General features: G+C 54.4%; 4 protein-coding genes across 7 annotated transcripts; 2 read left to right on the top strand and 2 right to left on the bottom strand.

Annotated features, from left to right (window-relative positions):
• Nucleotides 1-374: 374 nt before the first annotated feature.
• Ccdc137 (coiled-coil domain containing 137) lies at nucleotides 375-5,259 on the bottom strand. 4 transcript variants are annotated; one of them, XM_060386257.1, is made up of 7 exons: nucleotides 5,082-5,259; nucleotides 4,463-4,596; nucleotides 3,981-4,088; nucleotides 3,372-3,591; nucleotides 2,183-2,265; nucleotides 1,919-1,998; nucleotides 375-1,760 (listed from the first exon to the last, which is right to left on the bottom strand). In XM_060386257.1, the coding sequence occupies exons 1-7, from the start codon at nucleotides 5,201-5,203 to the stop codon at nucleotides 1,545-1,547; spliced, it is 963 nt and encodes a 320-aa protein (XP_060242240.1). In that variant the 5' UTR covers nucleotides 5,204-5,259; the 3' UTR covers nucleotides 375-1,544. The 4 variants fall into 4 exon arrangements, 3 of the variants coding, with proteins under 3 accessions (XP_060242240.1, XP_060242239.1, XP_021493149.1); XM_060386256.1 differs by having other exon boundaries at nucleotides 3,906-4,088; XR_009592658.1 differs by lacking the exon at nucleotides 375-1,760 and adding an exon at nucleotides 2,773-2,866 and having other exon boundaries at nucleotides 1,944-1,998; nucleotides 3,906-4,088.
• A 29-nt stretch (nucleotides 5,260-5,288) lies between these two features.
• Nucleotides 5,289-6,628, top strand: Oxld1 (oxidoreductase like domain containing 1). Its single transcript, XM_021637368.2, has 2 exons — nucleotides 5,289-5,535; nucleotides 6,062-6,628. The coding sequence occupies exons 1-2, from the start codon at nucleotides 5,332-5,334 to the stop codon at nucleotides 6,470-6,472; spliced, it is 615 nt and encodes a 204-aa protein (XP_021493043.2). The 5' UTR covers nucleotides 5,289-5,331; the 3' UTR covers nucleotides 6,473-6,628.
• A 2,200-nt stretch (nucleotides 6,629-8,828) lies between these two features.
• Nucleotides 8,829-13,315, top strand: Pde6g (phosphodiesterase 6G). The gene is made up of 4 exons (XM_021637371.2): nucleotides 8,829-8,981; nucleotides 11,107-11,328; nucleotides 12,235-12,275; nucleotides 12,675-13,315. The coding sequence occupies exons 2-4, from the start codon at nucleotides 11,183-11,185 to the stop codon at nucleotides 12,749-12,751; spliced, it is 264 nt and encodes an 87-aa protein (XP_021493046.1). The 5' UTR covers nucleotides 8,829-8,981; nucleotides 11,107-11,182; the 3' UTR covers nucleotides 12,752-13,315.
• Nucleotides 13,316-13,638: 323 nt separating this feature from the next.
• Nucleotides 13,639-18,207, bottom strand: Tspan10 (tetraspanin 10). The gene is made up of 3 exons (XM_021637369.2): nucleotides 18,090-18,207; nucleotides 16,186-16,805; nucleotides 13,639-14,653 (listed from the first exon to the last, which is right to left on the bottom strand). The coding sequence occupies exons 1-3, from the start codon at nucleotides 18,123-18,125 to the stop codon at nucleotides 14,314-14,316; spliced, it is 996 nt and encodes a 331-aa protein (XP_021493044.2). The 5' UTR covers nucleotides 18,126-18,207; the 3' UTR covers nucleotides 13,639-14,313.
• Nucleotides 18,208-18,819: the final 612 nt, after the last annotated feature.

Here is an 18,819-nt window from a genome sequence, read left to right on the forward strand (position 1 = left end):
GGGAAGGAAGCTTAGCCAGAAGAGGGTTGTTGAAAGAACTTCATCTGCGTACTCAGGGGATAGGAGGTCCAAGCGGGGAAAACCTTGTAGGATCAAACAAGGAGGGAAGCTTGGTACAACTGGGCAGTAAATGTTTACCAGGGTTGAGAGTAGGCAGCCCACTGGGAGAGGGGACTGAGCCAATGCCTGCCATCCTCATATGAAGTATTTGTGGTTGAAACTCTCCTTCCCCCATTAATCCTGGACCATTACAGTCCCACAGGGATTAATAAAGGTATTTTGAAAAAGAGAAGCACTCAGAAGATGATCTGAAAGCATGGGTGTATAACAATAGAGAAAAAAAGGCATACTCCAGTAGATAAGGCCTGGGCTCCTTAGGGCAATTAGAGTTCTTTAATGCAGTTCACAGTTGGCTACGGAGCTGGCCACCCTGCGTTAGCTGGATGGTTACATTGCTTCTGGAAAGAACTCAAAAGCCTACACCTGATAGCAGTGACTAGGCACTGGCCCTTCTCCTAATGTATAGTGGAAAATCAAGTGGCCAATGCAGCCAACTTGCTCATCTCTGAGCCTTACTACTGTTGGGTGTCTGTGTAAGCACTCATGCCCAGTCACACTGATGTGCACTGACCGGAGCTGTGAATGAGTGTATCAGAGAACAATGGCCCAGACTTCAAAGAGCAAAACATTAATAACCCTCACTCTGGAAAATGCACATTTGGAAGGACTCCCCTTGGGCTCCAGGACCAGCTTTGCTAGAGCAAAGTTCCACAGATCCACCAGAGGACTATGGGCTTCCACAGCAGGGTCCAAGCTTAGCTCTAGATGTTTAAAGTTTTTGTGACACTATCTCATGTAGTTCCGGCTGCCTCACACTTGCTGTAAGTCACAGAGTGGCTCTGAACTCCAGATTCTTCTGCCTCTGCATTCTTGGTATAAATACTCCACTCTTCCTTCCATGGGAACTGGGTTTTCATGTTCATACTTCAGGGTACTCAGGCAGCACTGACAACCCATCTCTATCCAAACCAAACCTGGGCAGAGGTTCTGGCCAGACCCCTGCAGGCAAATAACGTGCTGACTGCCAGGCCCAGCCTGCCCTGGGTAAATCTGCTCTTTCCCTGTCCTGCTAACCTGCTTTGCCCTGTCCCTGCCTTGCAGTGGTTGTACTGAGCCCACGGAAGCCTCTTAAGACAACAGGCTGACTTACACCAGCAGCCTCAGTGATCAGCTGGATTAAGGATTGAGTCCTTTTGAGGTGGTCCGCTAGTACCAGCTGAGACTTGTTTCAGAATGAAGCCAGGCTCAGGAAAACACCAGCCCTCCCAGATGTCTCAGGCAAGTGCTGGAGATTTACCCTGTATGAGACTCACTGGTCACTCTTAAAGGCACAACCCTTAGAGGAAGAGAAAGTCACCCTGGCCTGCATACTGAAAGCTTACACTCAGGTCCCTATCCAAACCAAGCATCTGCTGTCTCTCCCTCATCCGGGTCTAGCCCTCCCAGGCCAGCATCTAAGGGCCTTGGACAGCGGGGTCTCTGCATCACAGACAAGCCTGGAGTGTCCTCTGGAAAGAGCTGCTGGGGGGCTGTCCAGGTGTCACTTCCTGCCGCTGCAGCTTCTTCAGGGCTCTGTAAGCCTGCACAGCCCGCTCCCGCTCCTCCCCAAGGATCCGCTGGCGGGCCAGTGAAGTGGCTGGAGTCGAGGACACACCACCAGGGCCCAAAAGCATCTTCAGCATTAGCAATTTCTTGCCAGGCTGAGGAACAGAAGAAAAGGCTGTAGCACAAGCTCAGCTAGGAAAGACGACGGCAAAGGTTTTTAGCTGGTGCAGCATGGTCCAGCAGCTAACAGCCCTTAAGAAGGGCCTGGACCAGGGCAGTCCCCAGCGGTGCTGAGGATGTCCTTGCCACATACCGTGTCTCTGTTTGTGCTCCTCCTAGGTTGGACTGTCAGCTCTGGGGGCTGCAGCACAACTTCTCCAAACTTGACAGGATCTGCAAAACAGTGAACAAAAGCCCATGCCATTTCTGACTTACCACCAACCCTCCCTTTTCTTGAGGGCTCCAGAAGTCAATCATCCAGGGGGAGAGTCCACAGGGGTCACCAAGGAGGTCTAGCGGGAAGAACAGGCCCAGCCCTGGAGACGACAGCGCCTGTGCCTGGTATGGGAAGAGCTACCTTTTAGCAACTCCTGCTCCAGTCTCTCCACTGCTCTGGCCTCCCTTTTCTTCTGGGCCTTTTCAAGTCGCCGCTTCTGGAACCTACGGAAACAAGCACACACTTTCCAGAGTCCTAAACCCTTGTTCCATCTAGGGTCAGCAGGGCTTAGCCCGCCCCAGGGCTGCAGAACCAAGCGCGGGGCGACAAACCCATGCTCTGTATCCAAAAGGTTCCCCAACGGGCCCAGCCTGTAGTTCTCAGCCCCAGGAAACAAAACGCCGACATTTTGGGCTGTTGAAATGATGGCAAGGATATGGCTGGGTACCGTACAGTGAGCATGCCACACTGCCGAGACCCAGGGGCTCCACCCCAAGTGTCAGCTGTGAGACTGGGACAGAGGGCTCGCAAAGTACGTGGCACACCACCTCTTTGGGAGCCTGTGGACAGTACTGTGACTATAGTATGAAAAGTATAAAGCAATCTCATTATAGGCATGAAAGACCATGCATGACTGAAATTTCTTTTCCAAGTCAGTGAAAGCCCAGGCTAATTCTTCCTGAAAGTTGTGATACATCATGTGTTTTGTTTTGATGAAGCCACCTGTCTACCTGTGCACAAGCTGGGGGTGGCCTGAGCAGGAGGTGCTGAGGACACAGCAGAAAGCCAGGCTTGTGCTGGGCCTCCACCGGCTGGACGCTACCCCTATGGATGACACAGAAGCATGTGTGAACGTCATTACAGTGACACTATCTCTTTGGTGTCCTCAAGGACATCACGTCAGGAAGGTACAGAACTTGCACAAACAAAACAAACCCAAATCTCTTTCAGACCAAGAAGAAGACTAGAGACAACCTCACCACAGTGCAGGCAGCAGGCTACAGGTCAGCCTCACACGGGCCATTCCACAAGGGTGATTCCTGTGGGCATACTTTGTTCTCTTCCTCCACTGTCCTACAGCAGTGGGCCCAAGGCAAACAACCACCCCTTCCTGTCCAACACTTAGACCCTCCAGTGTTCCCAGAGGAACAAAACAAGGTGTTTGAGGAGTTCCAGGCTCCCGTTCCTGTGTAGAGAAGATACTAACTTCTCATGACTCTCCTGAGTCCCTGGAGGGGATGGACAAGGCTGACTAGAAAACACCATCACCAGAAAATACAATCAGCCAAACCCACAGCCCGCATCACGGGGGCCTCCAGGCTCAACTCACGCTTTCTTCCGCTCAGACTTCTTCCCGGGAGCTGCCTGCACCTCTGGCTGCCGAGAGGCCTGGTTCTTGCTGAGAAATAGCACATGCTGGGCCTCCTGCTCCATGCGCTGGATGTAGGCCCCATCAGACTCGCCCTTCCTTTGCCTGAACATGGGGACAACGAGGTCGGGCTCCTCTCCCTTTGCTTCCCTTTCCAATGTCTTCTTGAACGCCACCTGGGCTGAGGACAAAGGACACCCAGAGTAGGTGTAGAGGGAGTTGAGGACCAAATGGATGGTGGCAGGTAAGTAGCCTGTGACCACTTCCTTTCTACAGCCACAAGAGGGGAAGACCAGGTTTAACAGCATGCAGAGAGAGCTGAAATGTTTAGGGCAGCCCCAGGCGTGATCTCATGACAAGGAGGTCCACTGCAGGTGAACAAGGAAGCCAGAGTGTCCAATGTGATGGCACACATTCAGGATCCCAGCACTCAGGAGGTGAGGGTGAAGTGATGCAGAGTCTGAGGCCACCCAGAGCCACCTAGAAACAACCTACCAAACAAAAACACAACAGTGCAGCTGGGAAGCACAGGCACTAGGAATGTGTACTCCAGCCAGGCATGGCGCACACCTGTGATCCCAGCACTCTGGGAGGCGGAGGCAGGCTGCTCTTTGGAAATTCCGGGCCAGCCTGGTTTACAAAGTGAGTCTAAGACAGCTAAAGCCACACAGAGAAACCCTGTCTCCAAAAAACAAAAAATAAGGAAGGAAGGAAGGAGGGAGGGAAGAGAGGGAGGGAAGGAAAAGGAAGGAGGGAAGGGAGGGAAGGAGAGAGGAAGGAAGGAAGGAAGGAAGGAAGGAAGGAAGGAAGGAAGGAAGAAAAGAAAGAACTGTCAGAAAGAAAGAAAGGAAGGAAGGAAGAAAGAAAGAAAGAACTGTCACACCTGCATGCACAGTACTAAAAATAACACCTCAAAAGCCCAAACACTCTTACATAAATCCCAGAAGCGCCCTGCTGTAAAATCAGCCCCGCAATGATCCTTCCCGAACCGCGCACTCCAGTCCTGGGTCAACTGGATGGGCTCTGACACGGCTAGGGCTGGCTGTACATACCCTCCTTTTTCCTCTTCTTGTTGCTTAGCGGCTTTTTCATCTCCTGTCGGCTCCTCATAATCTCTCGGAGCCGGAAAGGGATTTCTTGCTCATCCTGGTTCTTGGGCTTGCAATTCACTTTCTTCTTTTCTTTGCTGGAAAGATAACCCATAACCCAGGAGTGTGACCTTTCCCAAGTACAACATAAGCAGAAAAAGAGTAAGGATTAAGCCCACAAAGAAAAGGTGAAGGGAAACCCTAGAGAAATGGCTCAGCGGATAAGAGCACTGACTGCCCTTCCTAAAGGTCCTGAGTTCAATTCCCAGCAATCACATGGTGGCACACAACCATCTGTAATGGAATCTGATTCCCTCTTCTGGTGTGTATGAAAACAGAGCGTTCATATACATAAAACAAATATTTAAAAAAAAAAACAAAACGGTGCAGGGGTCTTGAACTGGATTTTTCTTGGCATGTTGAGGCAAAGTGCGCTCCAAAAGCACATGGAGGCTGGCAGCCCCGGCCTCAAACCCGGTAGGTGGCTCAAGAGAACCTTGAGACACTCACTTCCGCTTGGCTGAACGTGGAACTGGGCTGGGTAAAAGCTCCCAACTGGGTCCTCTCCCAGGATGGCACCCACCTGCGCTGTCCGGGCCGTGAAGGGCCCTGCGACTGCTGCTTCCGCAGCGCCTGCGGCTGTGCCGACCCTCCGAGACCCGCAGACAGCGCACTTGCCCGGGATACGCGCCCCTGTCTCGCCATTATGTGCCCAGGAGCGCCCCTCGCCGTGCTATTTCCGCCCTCTCGCCGGCCCCGGCTTGTAGCGTCACTTCCGCTTCCTGCTCTCAGGCCCACGCTCATTGGCCCTCGCATCCGCGCTAGCTGTCGGGATGCTGCTGCAGAGCCTGTCCCGGGGAGGCCGGGTGGGAGCGGCGCGCTGGTGCTGGACGCGTTCCCACGGGCTGAGCGGGTCCCAGGGCCCCGGCCGGGTTGCGGGAAGCCTTTCACGGAGCCGGGGTATCCCAGGTCTGGGAGGCCGGCCCGCGCTTGGAGGAGGAGTCACGGTCAGCGCGCTCACTGAGAGCGCTCTTCAGGTCTGGGCCCCGGAGGAGTTAGTAAATTGCAAGAGTAACATTTAGGGAATAGCAGGGAAGGGGACCCGAGGGCCTTTGAGGCGGAAAATAGGGCCACCCGATATCCCCTGAGCGTCTGGTGTGAAGTGATGGAAAGACGGCGGGGGCGGAGGATGATGCACACAGCATGTTCAGAGAAGTGCTTAGCTATAGCAGGCTGATCAGGGTCAACCGACTTTGTGGCCTTTCCCTCATCCTCTCCACGATCAGTCTGGTCTGGAGTTGTTCCTCGCGCAATCGTTTGGAGCGCAGGCCCAGTGCCCGGCAGGGAATCAGGGGCTTGACAAGTTTCTTCTCATACCAACCAGTATGTCCATCTCACAGATAGGAAAGCAGTACACAGAAGTGAAATATACCAAGTTGTCTATGGCTCCGCAGGAAGTGAGAAGGATGTCAAGCCACCATTGCAATGCTAGGAAGGCTGAGCATTCCCCAGAGCAGTTAACAGCTTCCTGAAGTCATACTGATTATCCCATGTTCTCACCAGTTCTCCATCTGCAACTGCTGCCAGAGTCTTCCCCGAGGAAGACGCGGGGTCCTTCACAGACGCCGTGCCGCAGGGCAAGCCACTGATAGCTGCAGGAAGCTGGGGATGGACCACAGGGAAGAGGATTTCCAAGTGGGTGTGGAGGATAACAGGGAGCCAGAAGCCTCCCCGCCCACGGGGAGCCCCAAAGGGCCGCCATACTCTCTGCCCCCTGAACTCCAGCCCCCCACGAACTGCTGCATGAGTGGCTGTCCTAACTGTGTATGGGTAGATTATGCGGAAGCTCTGATGAGGCACTACCAGGATGGTGGGGAGCAGGCCCTGGCCCTTCTAGAGGAGCATGTGACTGATGAGAACCTCAAGGCCTTCATCAGAATGGAGATCCGGCTCCGCTCACAGAGTGGAGCCTGAGCCGGCTTACTGGGAAGCCTTGCTGTGGACAGATGCTACGCCTAAGCAGCAGGACCTCTTTCACCCTTGCGTCTGGAAGACTCCACATGTCTGCCAGGAATAGTAATTGTTGTGTGACGACTTCACCTCGCAATAAATAAATCTCTGTCAGCCGTGTGCGGCCCCTGTGTTGTCCCTCTGCCTGTGTTGTCAAAAGAAGCATACATTCGCTGGCTGTGTGTCCCTGCTGAGCAGCCACAGCTTTCTTTTCTCACTGGTGAAAATGAACTAAACCCCTGTCTCCCTGAACATCTGTGATAGGAGTTGCTCCAGGCCCCAGGGTACCTGGGATGTCCTGCTGACAGTAAACTCTAGGTCCAGTCTCTTTGTGGTAAAGGAGAACCATCACCTGGAAGGGGCCTAGCTGCAACCTGTCTCCTCTGGGCCCTGGGGAGAGAAGTTCTTTCTACCATGTAGTAGTGAGGATCAGCCCCCAGAGTTCTGAGCACTGCTGGAATAACCAAGGCGGCTCCAGAAGGACTGAGCTTAAAGGCGTTTGTGCCCACCTACCTTAAAGGGAAGGCTACAATTATAGAGTGACTTCCTGCTAGGTTTGAGCTGATAAATAGGGCTTTTTTCATGTTTGGTGTTTTACACAGATCCGGACATCAGGAAGTGGAAACACAGTTCAGGTATCCCGGACAGACATTGCATGTCTTCCAGAGCACTCAGCTGGGCCCAGACAAACATGACAGTGGTGGCCACGCCTATCAGGCCCCAGACTGTGTAGCTACTTACTATGGACTGAAACATTTCCTCCAAAAACAAGTTCAAAAGACTTAGTGGGTAAATAAGTCTGGCTCAGGAAGCTCCTAAAACTTGCCAGAAGCACAGAGCCCTCCCTAAGATAAGACAGCCCATAAACAATTGCTGGAAAGTAGAGACTAAGCTAGCTGAGCTGCCTACAAGTTGTGTAGAAAACTCCAGGCACAACTTTTGTGACTCATCACTCTCCTCCCACCCCCAGGGTTTCTTTGTAGCCCTGGCTGTCCTAGGACTTGCTCTGTAGACCAGGCCGACCTCAAACTCGGATCTCAGCCTGCCTCTGCCTGTGCCAGGATTAGGGTGTGCCACCACTGCCCAGCCTGGATCATCACTCTTGATGATACAGAGGCCTTTGACCACCCATGATCCTGTAAGTCCCCCCAGTAAACTCATCGGTTCACCAAGCTAGACGGCTGGAACCATTTCTCTGCTCTGCCACTAGTGTGCTACCTAGGCCAGCTAGACATTTATTTGTTCCCGCCTCCAGGGAATGTTAACACCAGTGGATCCTACAAAAACCAGCATCTCCAGCATTTGATAATTGTGGCAAAGGCCAGTATGGTCTCGCTGTATGAGAGGCCTCTGAAGGGGAGCCACTGGCCAGCCCTTTGCGGTGGGCCCACGTCTTCTCCTGTGTATGCGGCACTCACATTCTCTGACTCTGCAGCACTGGCCTCCAACAATTTAATCCCCAGGTGCTTAGCACCATACCTGTGAAATGCCCCATGGTGGGCCAGACACTAGCAGACACATGCCTCCCAAAGGTTAGCACAGGAACCTGCACAGCTGCCTGTGTTGGCACATGATGGCATCCCAGCGCTTGGGAAGCAGAAGTGGACAAGGAGTTCAAGACCATCCTTAGCCATATGACAGTTTGAGGCCAGCCCGGGACCACATAAGACCATGTGTTTAAAAGAAAAAAGGGGGTGACTGAAGAGATGTCTCTGTGGTGGAGAGTCCTGGCTGCTCTTCCAGAGGACCTGGGTTTGATTCTCAGCACTCACATGGCAGCTTACAACTGTCTGTGGTGCCAGGTCCAAGGGATCCGATACCTTCACTCAGACACACATGCAAGCAGAAACAAACAAAACCACAACTCTATCCAAACTTCATACAAATAAGTGTGAAGAAAAAAAGCTAATCTGAAATAGGTGTCATACCTCCCTTGCGAGGCACCACTAAGACACAGGATGGAGCCCTAGAGGCCCAGACGAGGAGGCTAAAGAAAAGGGACTACACAGAGTAGCAGATACAAAGGCCTCGGAGTTGGAATGCAAGAGGCAGAGCTGAAAGGCACGGGAAAAAATAGATAAGGGCTGTCACACAGAATGTCAAGGTCTGTAGACAGTTCCTCTGTGGATGGGACAGAAAGTGAGGGTGGTAACGGTCCGGAAGGCGGCCCTGCTGTTTGTTCCTGGAGGTGTGGTCCCACTACTACTGGAGATCATACTTCCCCCTTCCTCTTGGCTACCCACTAGAACTGGGTGACCTTCCTTTAGGCCCTTGGCTGCACCTGAGCCCCTTCTGCCCACCCCAGGCATCCCAGCTGGGGGTAGGGCTCTCTCAAGGCCCAGCAAGCTGCTTAGCGTAGCGTCAGAGAAAGAATCATAATCCGTTCAGCAGAAGGATAAATTCCTAGGCCAGGGCTCTGCTGATCCAGGTCCCGCCTGGCACCTGCGGCTCCCTGAGGTCTGCACAGTGCTTGGTGAGTAATGGCTCGTCCTGTTGCCCTTTCTGACAGCTAGGCCCCACTCACTCACCCTGGGTTGGGGGAAGCCGACAGGCTTTTACCACCTCTTCTGAGCTCTCCAGTCTTTAGGAGCCTGTCCCGGTCGGTCACCCCCCTGTTCTTTAGCAAGGACATCCTACCACGCACCTCCTCTGCTTTTCCACAATGCCAAATGGTAGTGCCTCTGTCCCCAAGGCCAGCAACCTGATCATACACCTGAATGGTACCTGCTTTAGGTCAGTCCTGGAGAGGTAGCTCAGGCATGGTTTCCATGGAGACTGCACTGACTATTGGAACCCTGTCAGGTGCCTGTGGGAGTTCATCACCTTTAGCTAGAGAAGTATTTCACCATGGGGAAACACTGGTGCCCCAGGACTGAGCAGCCTGGTCTCCTAAACTCCTGAGTCCCGTTTCCTAGGCTGGTGCTGGCTTCAGGCTGAATGTAGGAAGGTAGAGGGGACCACTGAGATTGGGGTGAGTCCTGCTTGCAACAGAGTTATCCTTGTCTGTTAATTAGTCTCAGCCCTGAGGGTCCAGGAAACATATTCCAGAAACAGTGCTTAAGACTGAACTGAGCAGCCCTGGCAGTGATGGTGCACACCTTTGATCCCAGCCCTGAGGAGGCAGAGGCAGGCAGACCTCTGGGTTTGAGGCCAGCCTAGTCTATAGAGCAAGTTTCAGGACAGCCAGGGCTACACAGAAACCCTGTCTTAAAAAAATACTGGACAGAGAGGTACACCCCACAGGACTGAGGAGAACAGAAAAGGGGACCCTAAGAGGTGGCCCTTGGGACAGCTATGGTAGGGGCAAACAGCTCCTGTCTGGGTCACCCTGAGGTTTATGGAGCTTTCTAGAAACCCTGGGAGATTAGGAGTCTCCTTTAGGTGCTAATAGGATTACAGAAAGCTGCGCTGTCCATGGCCAAGGTCACTGGGGCTCAGAGCTCTTGGGGAGAGGTTCTGGGGAGAGGAGGAGAGTGCATCCTGTATAGTGACTTTCCGTGGCCAGACACAGGGCAGCTTAGGCCAGCCCAGCCACACCAGCATCCCAGCTGATGCTTAGCCTAGAACAAGCCCCAGACCAGTGAGCTAGTGAGCAGTGTGGACATGCTATGCTCAGGAGAAGAACCCCAGTGCAATTGCCCTCCCTAAGACCTGGTTCTGGCTTGGCCCTTGGAAATGGAGCTGAGAAAACAAGAGATACCCAGCTCAGCAGGTTTCCTGGTTCAAAAACAAGGCCTGCTCTGGGGGATCTCTGTGTTCTATTTTGTGTATTTTATTTATCAGCACCAAGTCCAACCCCAAGGGACAGATAACAAGCCCAAAACAAGTACATAAATATGAACAAATATATTTAAAGAAGCTTGTAAACAAAAAGGAATTTACCTGGGTGGTAGTGATGCACACCTTTAATCCCAGCAACTCAGGAGGCAGAAACAGGTGGATCTCCGAGTCTGAGACCACCCTGGTCTACAGAGTGAGTTCCAGGACAGCCAGAGCTACACAGAGAAACCCTGTCTCAAAACACAAACACAAACAAAACAAAAAAACCTAAGTAACTAACTAAATGATGAATTTACCAGTATATGACATGAAGAAATAAATTAGGACCTGGGAATTCAGAATGGCATGGGTAGAGTCTGAGGAGGCTTCCTGAGAAGGGACAGTGAGGGTGACTTGCAGGGTCAGGCAGGGCTCTTTGTTCCAGGCCCAGGAGGCCTCAGAAGGCTTTCTGCACAGTGGCACGCTGGTTCATAGTCCAGCAGATGGAAGGAGGGTACAGGCACAATGGTGTTCAGTGGCTACCTGCACGGGGAGGTCATAAAAGTCCAGGTTTAGGACATGTGAAGGGGCCAAAAAGAGGGTTTGATGTGGACTAGGAGTGTGAGATGGGTGCCAGGGAGACACGTGAGTTGTGTGTGGCTGCTAGCAGTGGGAGGAGTGTGATGGGCCCAGGCAGGAGGAGAGTGCTGGGAAGCCGGGAGGAGCTGGAAGGTGGTTCTCTGCAGTGGAGACGGCTGTATCCGGGCGTCACCCCTCCGCTCCCCAGACTGAAATGCAGAAGCCAGGGAACTAACAGGGGTCTGTCTGGTTTGCCTTAGCCTGCATGAGGAGTCCAGCCCGGCCTGACAGAGTCCAGAAACCAAGGGTCACTGCAGTGTCTCGGCCAGCCTCACCATGAACCTGGAGCCACCCAAGGCTGAGATTCGGTCAGCCACACGGGTTATAGGAGGACCGGTCACCCCCCGGAAAGGACCACCTAAGTTTAAGCAGCGGCAAACCAGGCAGTTCAAGAGCAAGCCCCCCAAGAAAGGCGTCCAAGGGTAAGCAGAGCAGCAGAGGGGAGCCTCTCACAGACCGACATGGAAGGGCAAGGTGGGGGCTGGGGCGAGCTCTTTGTAGTGTGTGTTCTGACTGGGGCCCCAGGAGGGCCGCAGCCTGCGTGAATCTCCTCAGGAAGGCGCGCCCACACCCCCACCACACTCACCATGCACAGATGCCTACAGGTGAACACCTAGAAACACTGCCTTAGCCAGTTGTCTGTTGCTATGATGAAATACTGGGAGATTTGTTGAGCCCACAATTTGGGAGATTGAAAGTTCCAGGAGGGATGGTCTCAACTCTTTGGCCCCTGGTACAGACCCTGTCTTTATGTTACACCTGGAGGGTGGTATTATTGCAGGAATGCTGGGGAAAGGGATGGAGACGAGAATGTAGAAGGCAGGGAGGCACCAGTCTCTTCCTATGGTCGCCTTGTCTGTAGAGTTACCGCCCCGTCCTGTGAGATTGGCACCAACCCATCGTAATGCTTCCCCATGGCCTAGTCGCTCTCTATTGGCCTCCTTCTTACAGCTCTACCACCCCCTCCCCCAGGACTGCTGTGCTGGGGCCGAGTTTCCAGCATCTGAGCCTTTCAGGGACAAACCATGGCTGGCCCACTGAGATACACACAGCACCCTCACACTCACTCACACACTCCACGTCACTGTCCTGGAGAAACCGCAGCTCAGACCCACCCAGGCGACCTCGGGCATCTGGGCTGCTCACCCTTGCTTTGCTGCTCCTCGGTTTGTGAATCTCTGGGAAGCACACCAGCCCATGTTGGTGGAGGGGAGGCGAGCCGTCAGATCTGCCTGGCAGCTCACATAGGGAGGAAACCTTCAGGCTGGTCTGCAGGGGTGGCTAGATCTAATGCTGAGACACCAGCCCTGACCACTCTGCCCTTGCAGGTTCGGGGATGACATCCCTGGAATGGAAGGCCTGGGAACAGGTATGCCAACCCAGCATTGCTGCATCGGGGCAGCCCTGCTGAGTGCCCTCCATCCCTCTCACACACTCCTGCGGCTCCCAGGTCCCTGTCTTTCTTGCTTAGCCTGCCTTCCATCCTGTCCCTATTTCTCTCCCACCGCAAGGGATGGGGTAGGTTCACCAGGCAGGCACAGGAGAAACCCTGCTCCTCCTTCCAGCTTTGGCAAAGGCTGTTTTGAGTTCCCCATTTTGACGTAGATGGCAAAGCTGATTCCTCCCTCCTGGGAGGATGGTTTGCAAGCAGAGACTAGACTGTCACTCTAGGCAGACAAGGCTTTCATTTGGGGAGCGAGAAGCCAGGCGACAGGAAATGGGGTGGTCCCTGGGCCACTGAGCTATCTCTAACCCACCTTTCCTGCAGACATCACTGTCATCTGCCCTTGGGAGGCCTTCAATCACCTGGAGCTGCATGAACTGGCGCAGTATGGCATCATTTAGTCAGATCCCCACCACTCGAGCCCTGTGGAAGAGGCCCACTGGAGCCCGCTCAACCCCGCCCCTCTGTAAGCCCGTCCAGGACCCTGCCCAAGCCTGAGCTGACTCCCTAGCCAGGTTGCCCTTGGCCTCCAGGCAGAAAACCTCAGCCCCGACACCTGCTACCAAGAGCCCACCATCTCCCACACAACACTCTGCTGACCTGAGGTTGCTGGTCAGGAGAGAGAAGGGAGGGGGTCCCAGCCCCACTTCCTGTCCTTCTTGTGGCTGGAACGCAGGAATGGACTCCTCAGTGATGCTTCCCTGAACTGCCTTCTGTGGGTAGGAGAGATCCCCTGCCTTGCAGCCCCTCCAGAAGGGTGTCTTGGGGTGAGACACTGTCCTGGGTGATGCGCTGAGAGAGACTAAGGCTGCTGTACCATTATACCAACCTTCCCAACATGCTCTGTCCCTTGCTGCTATTTCAAAATAAAATGAGCACGTCCTTGCTTATCTGAAGCACAAAGACAGAGGGGTGCACCCCTGGTGGGGTCACTTGTCGGCACCATGGAGGAAGGACCAGGGCAGGTGGAGGTAGGGGGGACTGGCCAGGAAGAGAGACAGAACATTCCCGTTGTCACACCTCCACAGAGGCTACACCCGGAGGTCCTGCACATGTGATCCTGGCCATGACCCTCACTTCTGGTGGTCATTGAGGGTGAGGGCGGGTAAAGGCAAAACCCAGAAGCCTAAACACAGGCATCCGATAAGCAACCCCAGGGCCCAGGCAGTCCATCCCAAGTCCAACACCTGCTGTGTACGCTCAGTGACCTGGGAACTCCACGCATGGGGTAAGGCGTAGGGGCAAACTCCCCCCAAAGCACCCACCACACTTATGGTGACAGTAGGATTATTACTTGGGCATGCAGAAAATGGCCTTCCGAAGGGCTCTTGGTGCTGGTACACACTTGTAATCAGTCAGTGCTAGCTGGGAAACTAGGAATTGTCTCCGTCTTGATTTGGGGAAGACAGTCCCAGTCTCTGTGAGATCTGTAGTTTACTATACAAATATTAATGTACACACCAATAGGCAAAGTCTTTCTACTACCAAAAAAAGCTTTCTACAGGGTGTGGCCTGGGCATTACCCTACATCTCACTGAAGACCAGAAAGCAGGAGGGGCCCCGAGAAGCCAGCGGTGACAGAAGGAGGATCTAGACTATCTCGCCGGCCAGGCTGACCCAGATCAGAGTTGGTGGCTGAGGGTCAAAGCGGGAACCTCCAGCCCTTGCCCTTCCTGTCACCTAGTGGGAAGCAGTGTGCTCAGACACAGGCCTCTGTGGCCTCTGCAAAAGCCAGCCATGAGCTTAGGTGGGTCCTGAGAAATCAGGAGTGAAATTGTGAAATCAGGGCAGCAGAGTCCATCCAGGTGGGCCTTGGGGCCTGACGGAAGAGATGCAGCAAGGAAGGAGGCAATGGGCCAGGAGTGGAAGGCCAGGGGTCAGTCCCTTGGGGAGTTAGTTACCCTGACACTTCCCTGGAGGGTGAAGAGAGTCCTCGGACTTGGCCTGCACTAGGCCTCTCTTTTCAGCTCTGCTGGGGGGGGAGGGCTGGGTTCTGTGTCCTCTGCTGCTTGTGGACAGCGAGAGCCCTCAGCAGGCAGGCAGCCAACAGGAGCTCAGTCCCTTGGACCATGACAATAGTGACGGCACAGCCTCCTATGGCCGGCATGTTCCCCTGTAGCCATTCCTGCAGCGCAGGCCAGCAGCCCTGCACGTGCACCACCCGTGCGGCTGCATTCTGGTCCAGGCGCAACGCCCCGAAGCCACACTGAGTGTTCACTGAAGCTCTCTCTTCCTGGGGGTCAATGCAGCAGGAGGCAGGAAGGCTGCAGGCTTGCACCCTGGGAGAGCTGCAGTTAAAGTACCTGCAGGGCACACAGGGTTTGGAGAGAAGGTCTGTCTTCAGACTCACACACACACACACACACACACACACACACATTCACGCACACAGACACGTGCACACGCATGCACACACGCATGCATGAACAGCACACACACATACACATATGAAAGGGTAAATGCACACACATGCAAACACACACACAGGACACCAGTTTCTGTATCACAGTGTTTACATTCTGCTATACTTGCAGACCAGGGCTGTCTATCTTGGCAGGCAAAGAAATGTTTGGCGAGGTGGTTGAAGGGGAGGAGGTAAGGTGACCTTACCCCGCTGGGGGATGGTGGCACGCACCTTTAATCCCAGCACTCAGGAGGCAGAGAGGCAGGTTGGGCTCTGTGAGTTCAAGGCCAGCCTGGTCTGTAGAGTGAGTTCCAGAACAGCCAGGGCTACACAGAAAGACCCTGTCTTGAAAAAGAAAACAACAGCAAAAACAAGACTAAAAGACCTTGCCCGACCACACTGTGAGCTTATCTGAGCAGCCTCGGAGCTCCCGTAGAAGCTTCCGAATGGGCTGCAGCAAGAAGAGGTGTTCCTGGGCCGCAGCAAAGGGCTCAGAGGCCTAAGCAGCCCGTAGGTGGCTGAGGAGCCTCTGCAGCAGCAGTTTTCCCCAGGTCTGGACCACCAACAGAGTGACCAGGCGAGATCTCCCAGGAACCTGGGGGTGCTCTGCAGGGTGCCTGGGGCGTGGCATGCGTCCACAGCTATGGTAGGAGCAAACAGGCAGTCTTTAGAGCCTCTTATGTCTCCACGCCTTCTTCCTGCTTCAGAGGCTTCGGGAGGGAGCATAATGTCTACCCTAGTCGTCAGCGAGGACAGGTGCTGCTCAGGGTGTCTGTGCATTGGAGGAGGTAGACAAACCAGGGACCCTCAAGTAGAACATAAAACATTGTGTCGGGCCTAAAGTAGGCTTAAATTAGAAGCTTAATCAGGATCACGTAAACACATAGAGACCTGTGGTGTCACAGACTGATGGCCTGAGCTAACCTAAGGTGTTCTTGACACTGAAATGTTCTGAGTTAAAATATTCTGATTAAAAAAAAAAATCACTTTTCTGGTGTCCGCTGGCTTGGCCTCTTAATTAAGACCCCTACCTGGAGGAACAGCATGGAGAAGCTGAGTCTGGGCCCCTGAGTTGGCCAAAAGTTAGGCTCATTCAGGCTCAACACCCATGGCCTAGGCAAAGGCAAGCACCCCACACCTCATGAGTGAGGGCATGCATCTCTGTGTCTGTGTGTGTATATGTGACGTGTGTGTATGTGCCTCAGGAAGAGACTTCATTTTGCGATTATGTAAAAGGGATAAATGAGAGGACATGAGAGTGTATTTGTATGTACTCAAGTGCACTTGTGAACAGGCCTGTGGAAGCAGGAGTGCAAGGCATGTGGTTATGTGTGCACAAGGTCATGCACACAGGTACGCTTGCACGCTCCAGTGGCTGAGTGAGGCATCCGGCGCGCCCCTCTCTCACCCGTGCGGGCCGGGCACACTCACAGGTTCTGCTGCCAGTCCTGGTACGATAATGCTCCGCAGCACTGCAGCCCCAGCTGGACGTGGTCGAGGAGGAAGCGCAAGTCTGGGTCATCCCAGTAGCGGATGATGGCAGCATGAAGGGCAGACTCCAGGCCGGCCTGCAGCGGGCCCCACAGGGCCACCACCAGAGCCCCCGCCAGGGCTTCCAGGGCCAGGCAGGAGAGGACAGCCCCACAGTAGCAGTGCAGGAGGCAGCTGTTCTCACAGAGAGCACCCAGACAGCCGGACAGGCTCACCACGCTGACCACCAGGCCTCCCAGCACCAGCACCAGCATGGGGTCTGTGGGCAGGGGTCCATCCCAGCCACTCCCCACAGAACTTTTAACAGCTAGGCCCCAGAGCCCTGCAGCCAGGGCCAGCAGGGCCAGCAGGGAGAAGACGAAGTTGGAGAGGAAGGTCAGGTACTTGACACAGCTGCTCCCTATGGAAAGGTGGAGGGAGGAGGCCAGGCCTTCCCTCCAGGCCTGGAGCAAGCATCTGCAGCCCCAGGCCCCTGTCTGGTCCTTCCAGAGTGTTGGACCTGGGGATTTTGCAGGAGGGGGACTGTTCCTGGCGAGTGGTGGCTCTTGGCCAGCGGTGCCCTGCAGAAGGAGAGGAAACTCAGAGGATGCAGTGGCAGCCTTCAGCCACTCAGACTCTGCGACATCCAGCAGGGAGTGTGGCCTCACCAAGGAAGGGCTAGGTGCGCTTAGAGGAAGCTTGCTGGAGGAAGTTGGGGCTGGGAACTTGTGGCCTTATCTGGCTTAGGCAGGGAGTAGAGGGCAGCAAGGGCCCTCGTTCACTGCCTTCCAGGGTAGGTGTGTGAGGCCAGCCTCCACTAGGACAGTGTAATGGCAGCACCGTGGAAGGTCAATGGTAAAGATAGCGCTCAAGAGACTACCCACTTCCTTTCTTCCTCTTGTGAAAGAGGGTCCAGACATGGTCTTGCCCCAGCAGTGACTTTGTGCAGTCCCAGGAGGGACTTTCCCATCGAGTCAGGAAGTGCAGGCTGCCTGGGACAGAGCGGCTGGTCCTGGGACCACCCTCCCACCTCCCTCTGTGAAATCAGCCTTGACTTCCCTGCATCGGACCTGGCAACAGAACTGAGGCCAAGTATGGACACTGTGCTGAACTGAGTGTAGAGGACTCAGGGCGGGGTGCTGCCTGCCTGCCTGGCCTCCTAGGCACGGAGAGAGGCGGCTGGGAGACGGGGCAGCAATCCAGAGGAGGCAAAGAATTCTTGCCCTCCATGGGTCGGCTCAGCTGAGCAGGCAGACAGGAGACAGACCCTAACAGGGAGGTGGGACAGCTCTGCCCACAACCTGGTTTTACTAATGATAGTTTGACCTGGGAGTAATTACAACCAGAGGCTAGGCAAGGGCCCTATTTCAGCCCAGTCCCACCCACCGGGAAGAAGCTACCCCTTCCATCCGCGCTTGCCTCGCTGCATGGATGGCTCTTGGATTTGGAGCAGAATATGTGAAGGTTATTTGTCAGCCAGAGTCTATCAGAGCAGGAGGACAGCCTGGCAGAGGCCACTTGGCAGCATTAAGACTGTCCAAGGCCAGGGAGTCTGCAGTTAGCCTCAAATGATGTTTGCCCTTATCTGCTCCTGAGTCAGTGTGTTTTTGAGACCTTTAGGAGAGCCCATAGAGGCAGGCATGCAACTGTAGCCATGGGTAAGGGTAGCCATCTAACTAGTGAAGCCCCCACCCCAGACTGAGAGTCACCCATTGGCATCTGCTCAATGAGAAATGCCAGTACACAGCGAGGCTGGGGGCGGGGCCAGGAGCCAGGTAGACTATAACCTGGTCCAGGGCCTTCCAGAGGATCCTAGGGCCAAGAGACATTTCCCGCCCCAGCCAGGCCTTTAGATACTGGCTCACCTGGAAGAGCAAGGGGCTACTTTCTCCTTCCTCCATTCTCCACACGAACGGAGACAGCTGCAGAGGCAGGTGGCCGGCGCCTCTCTCAACAGGTTAGTGTCCTGGTGCAGTGGTGCCCTGGCTTCTCTGTAAGCTGTGTAACAGGGCTGGAGAGCTGCAGGCTCCACCCACGCAGCCATCACAGTGGGGTCATGTGAGGAGTCACATTTTAGAGCTTAAGGCAGGCCGCTGCTTCTGCAGATGAATGTCTTCTTTTTAGCCCCAATTCTTGGCCTTGGCTCTGGGGATATGCCTAACATCTGCAAAGCCATGACTTTGGTAAGGTGGCCCCGGTGCTGGTCATCACTATGAAGTCCCTCAGCCTGGAAGGCTCAGCTTCTGTCCTATCAGCCCCTCAAGGGATCTGATCTCTGCAACCTGGTCCACAGCAGCAGTCTGAGGAGCCCCATAGGCAGCACAAATGCCAGTGTGTCCTTGTAGGTGGTCCAGTGCAGGAACAAGTCAGCAACCACTGCAGACACCCCCTCCCTCCAAGCTCCTCAGAGGCAGGCTTTTGTTAAGATCACCATCTGGCCCTTGTGTCTAAAGGACTTGGGTGATGCCGCAACAGAAAGCATGTCCCAAGGTTGTCAACACTGGGCCCTACCAACCACCAACGCTGCTGTGTATGGCCTTGGACTTGTACCCTCCCAGTCTCCTGGCTTCTCTGTGTGAGGTGCAGATGTGTTTG

The sequence above is a fragment of the Meriones unguiculatus genome, chromosome 7 (genome assembly GCF_030254825.1).
Source record: "Meriones unguiculatus strain TT.TT164.6M chromosome 7, Bangor_MerUng_6.1, whole genome shotgun sequence".
NCBI lineage: Eukaryota > Metazoa > Chordata > Mammalia > Rodentia > Muridae > Meriones > Meriones unguiculatus.

Bases quoted from the DNA above. Each gene is read 5' to 3' on its own strand.
- Ccdc137 (XM_060386256.1), bottom strand. From the start codon at position 5,203: ATGGCGAGACAGGGGCGCGTATCCCGGGCAAGTGCGCTGTCTGCGGGT. The intron at 4,089-4,462 runs GTATGTACAGCC...TTTTGGAGACAG, and splicing joins CAAGAAGAGGAAAAAGGAGG to GGTTTCTCTGTGTGGCTTTA. The intron at 1,761-1,918 runs GTATGTGGCAAG...TCTGTTCCTCAG, and splicing joins GGAGCACAAACAGAGACACG to CCTGGCAAGAAATTGCTAAT.
- Oxld1 (XM_021637368.2), top strand. From the start codon at position 5,332: ATGCTGCTGCAGAGCCTGTCCCGGGGAGGCCGGGTGGGAGCGGCGCGC. The intron at 5,536-6,061 runs GTCTGGGCCCCG...TGTTCTCACCAG, and splicing joins TCACTGAGAGCGCTCTTCAG to TTCTCCATCTGCAACTGCTG.
- Pde6g (XM_021637371.2), top strand. From the start codon at position 11,183: ATGAACCTGGAGCCACCCAAGGCTGAGATTCGGTCAGCCACACGGGTT. The intron at 11,329-12,234 runs GTAAGCAGAGCA...CTGCCCTTGCAG, and splicing joins CCCAAGAAAGGCGTCCAAGG to GTTCGGGGATGACATCCCTG. The intron at 12,276-12,674 runs GTATGCCAACCC...CCTTTCCTGCAG, and splicing joins AATGGAAGGCCTGGGAACAG to ACATCACTGTCATCTGCCCT.
- Tspan10 (XM_021637369.2), bottom strand. From the start codon at position 18,125: ATGGAGGAAGGAGAAAGTAGCCCCTTGCTCTTCCAG. The intron at 16,806-18,089 runs GTGAGCCAGTAT...CTCCTTCTGCAG, and splicing joins GTAGCCCCTTGCTCTTCCAG to GGCACCGCTGGCCAAGAGCC. The intron at 14,654-16,185 runs GTGAGTGTGCCC...TGTGCCCTGCAG, and splicing joins CAGGACTGGCAGCAGAACCT to GTACTTTAACTGCAGCTCTC.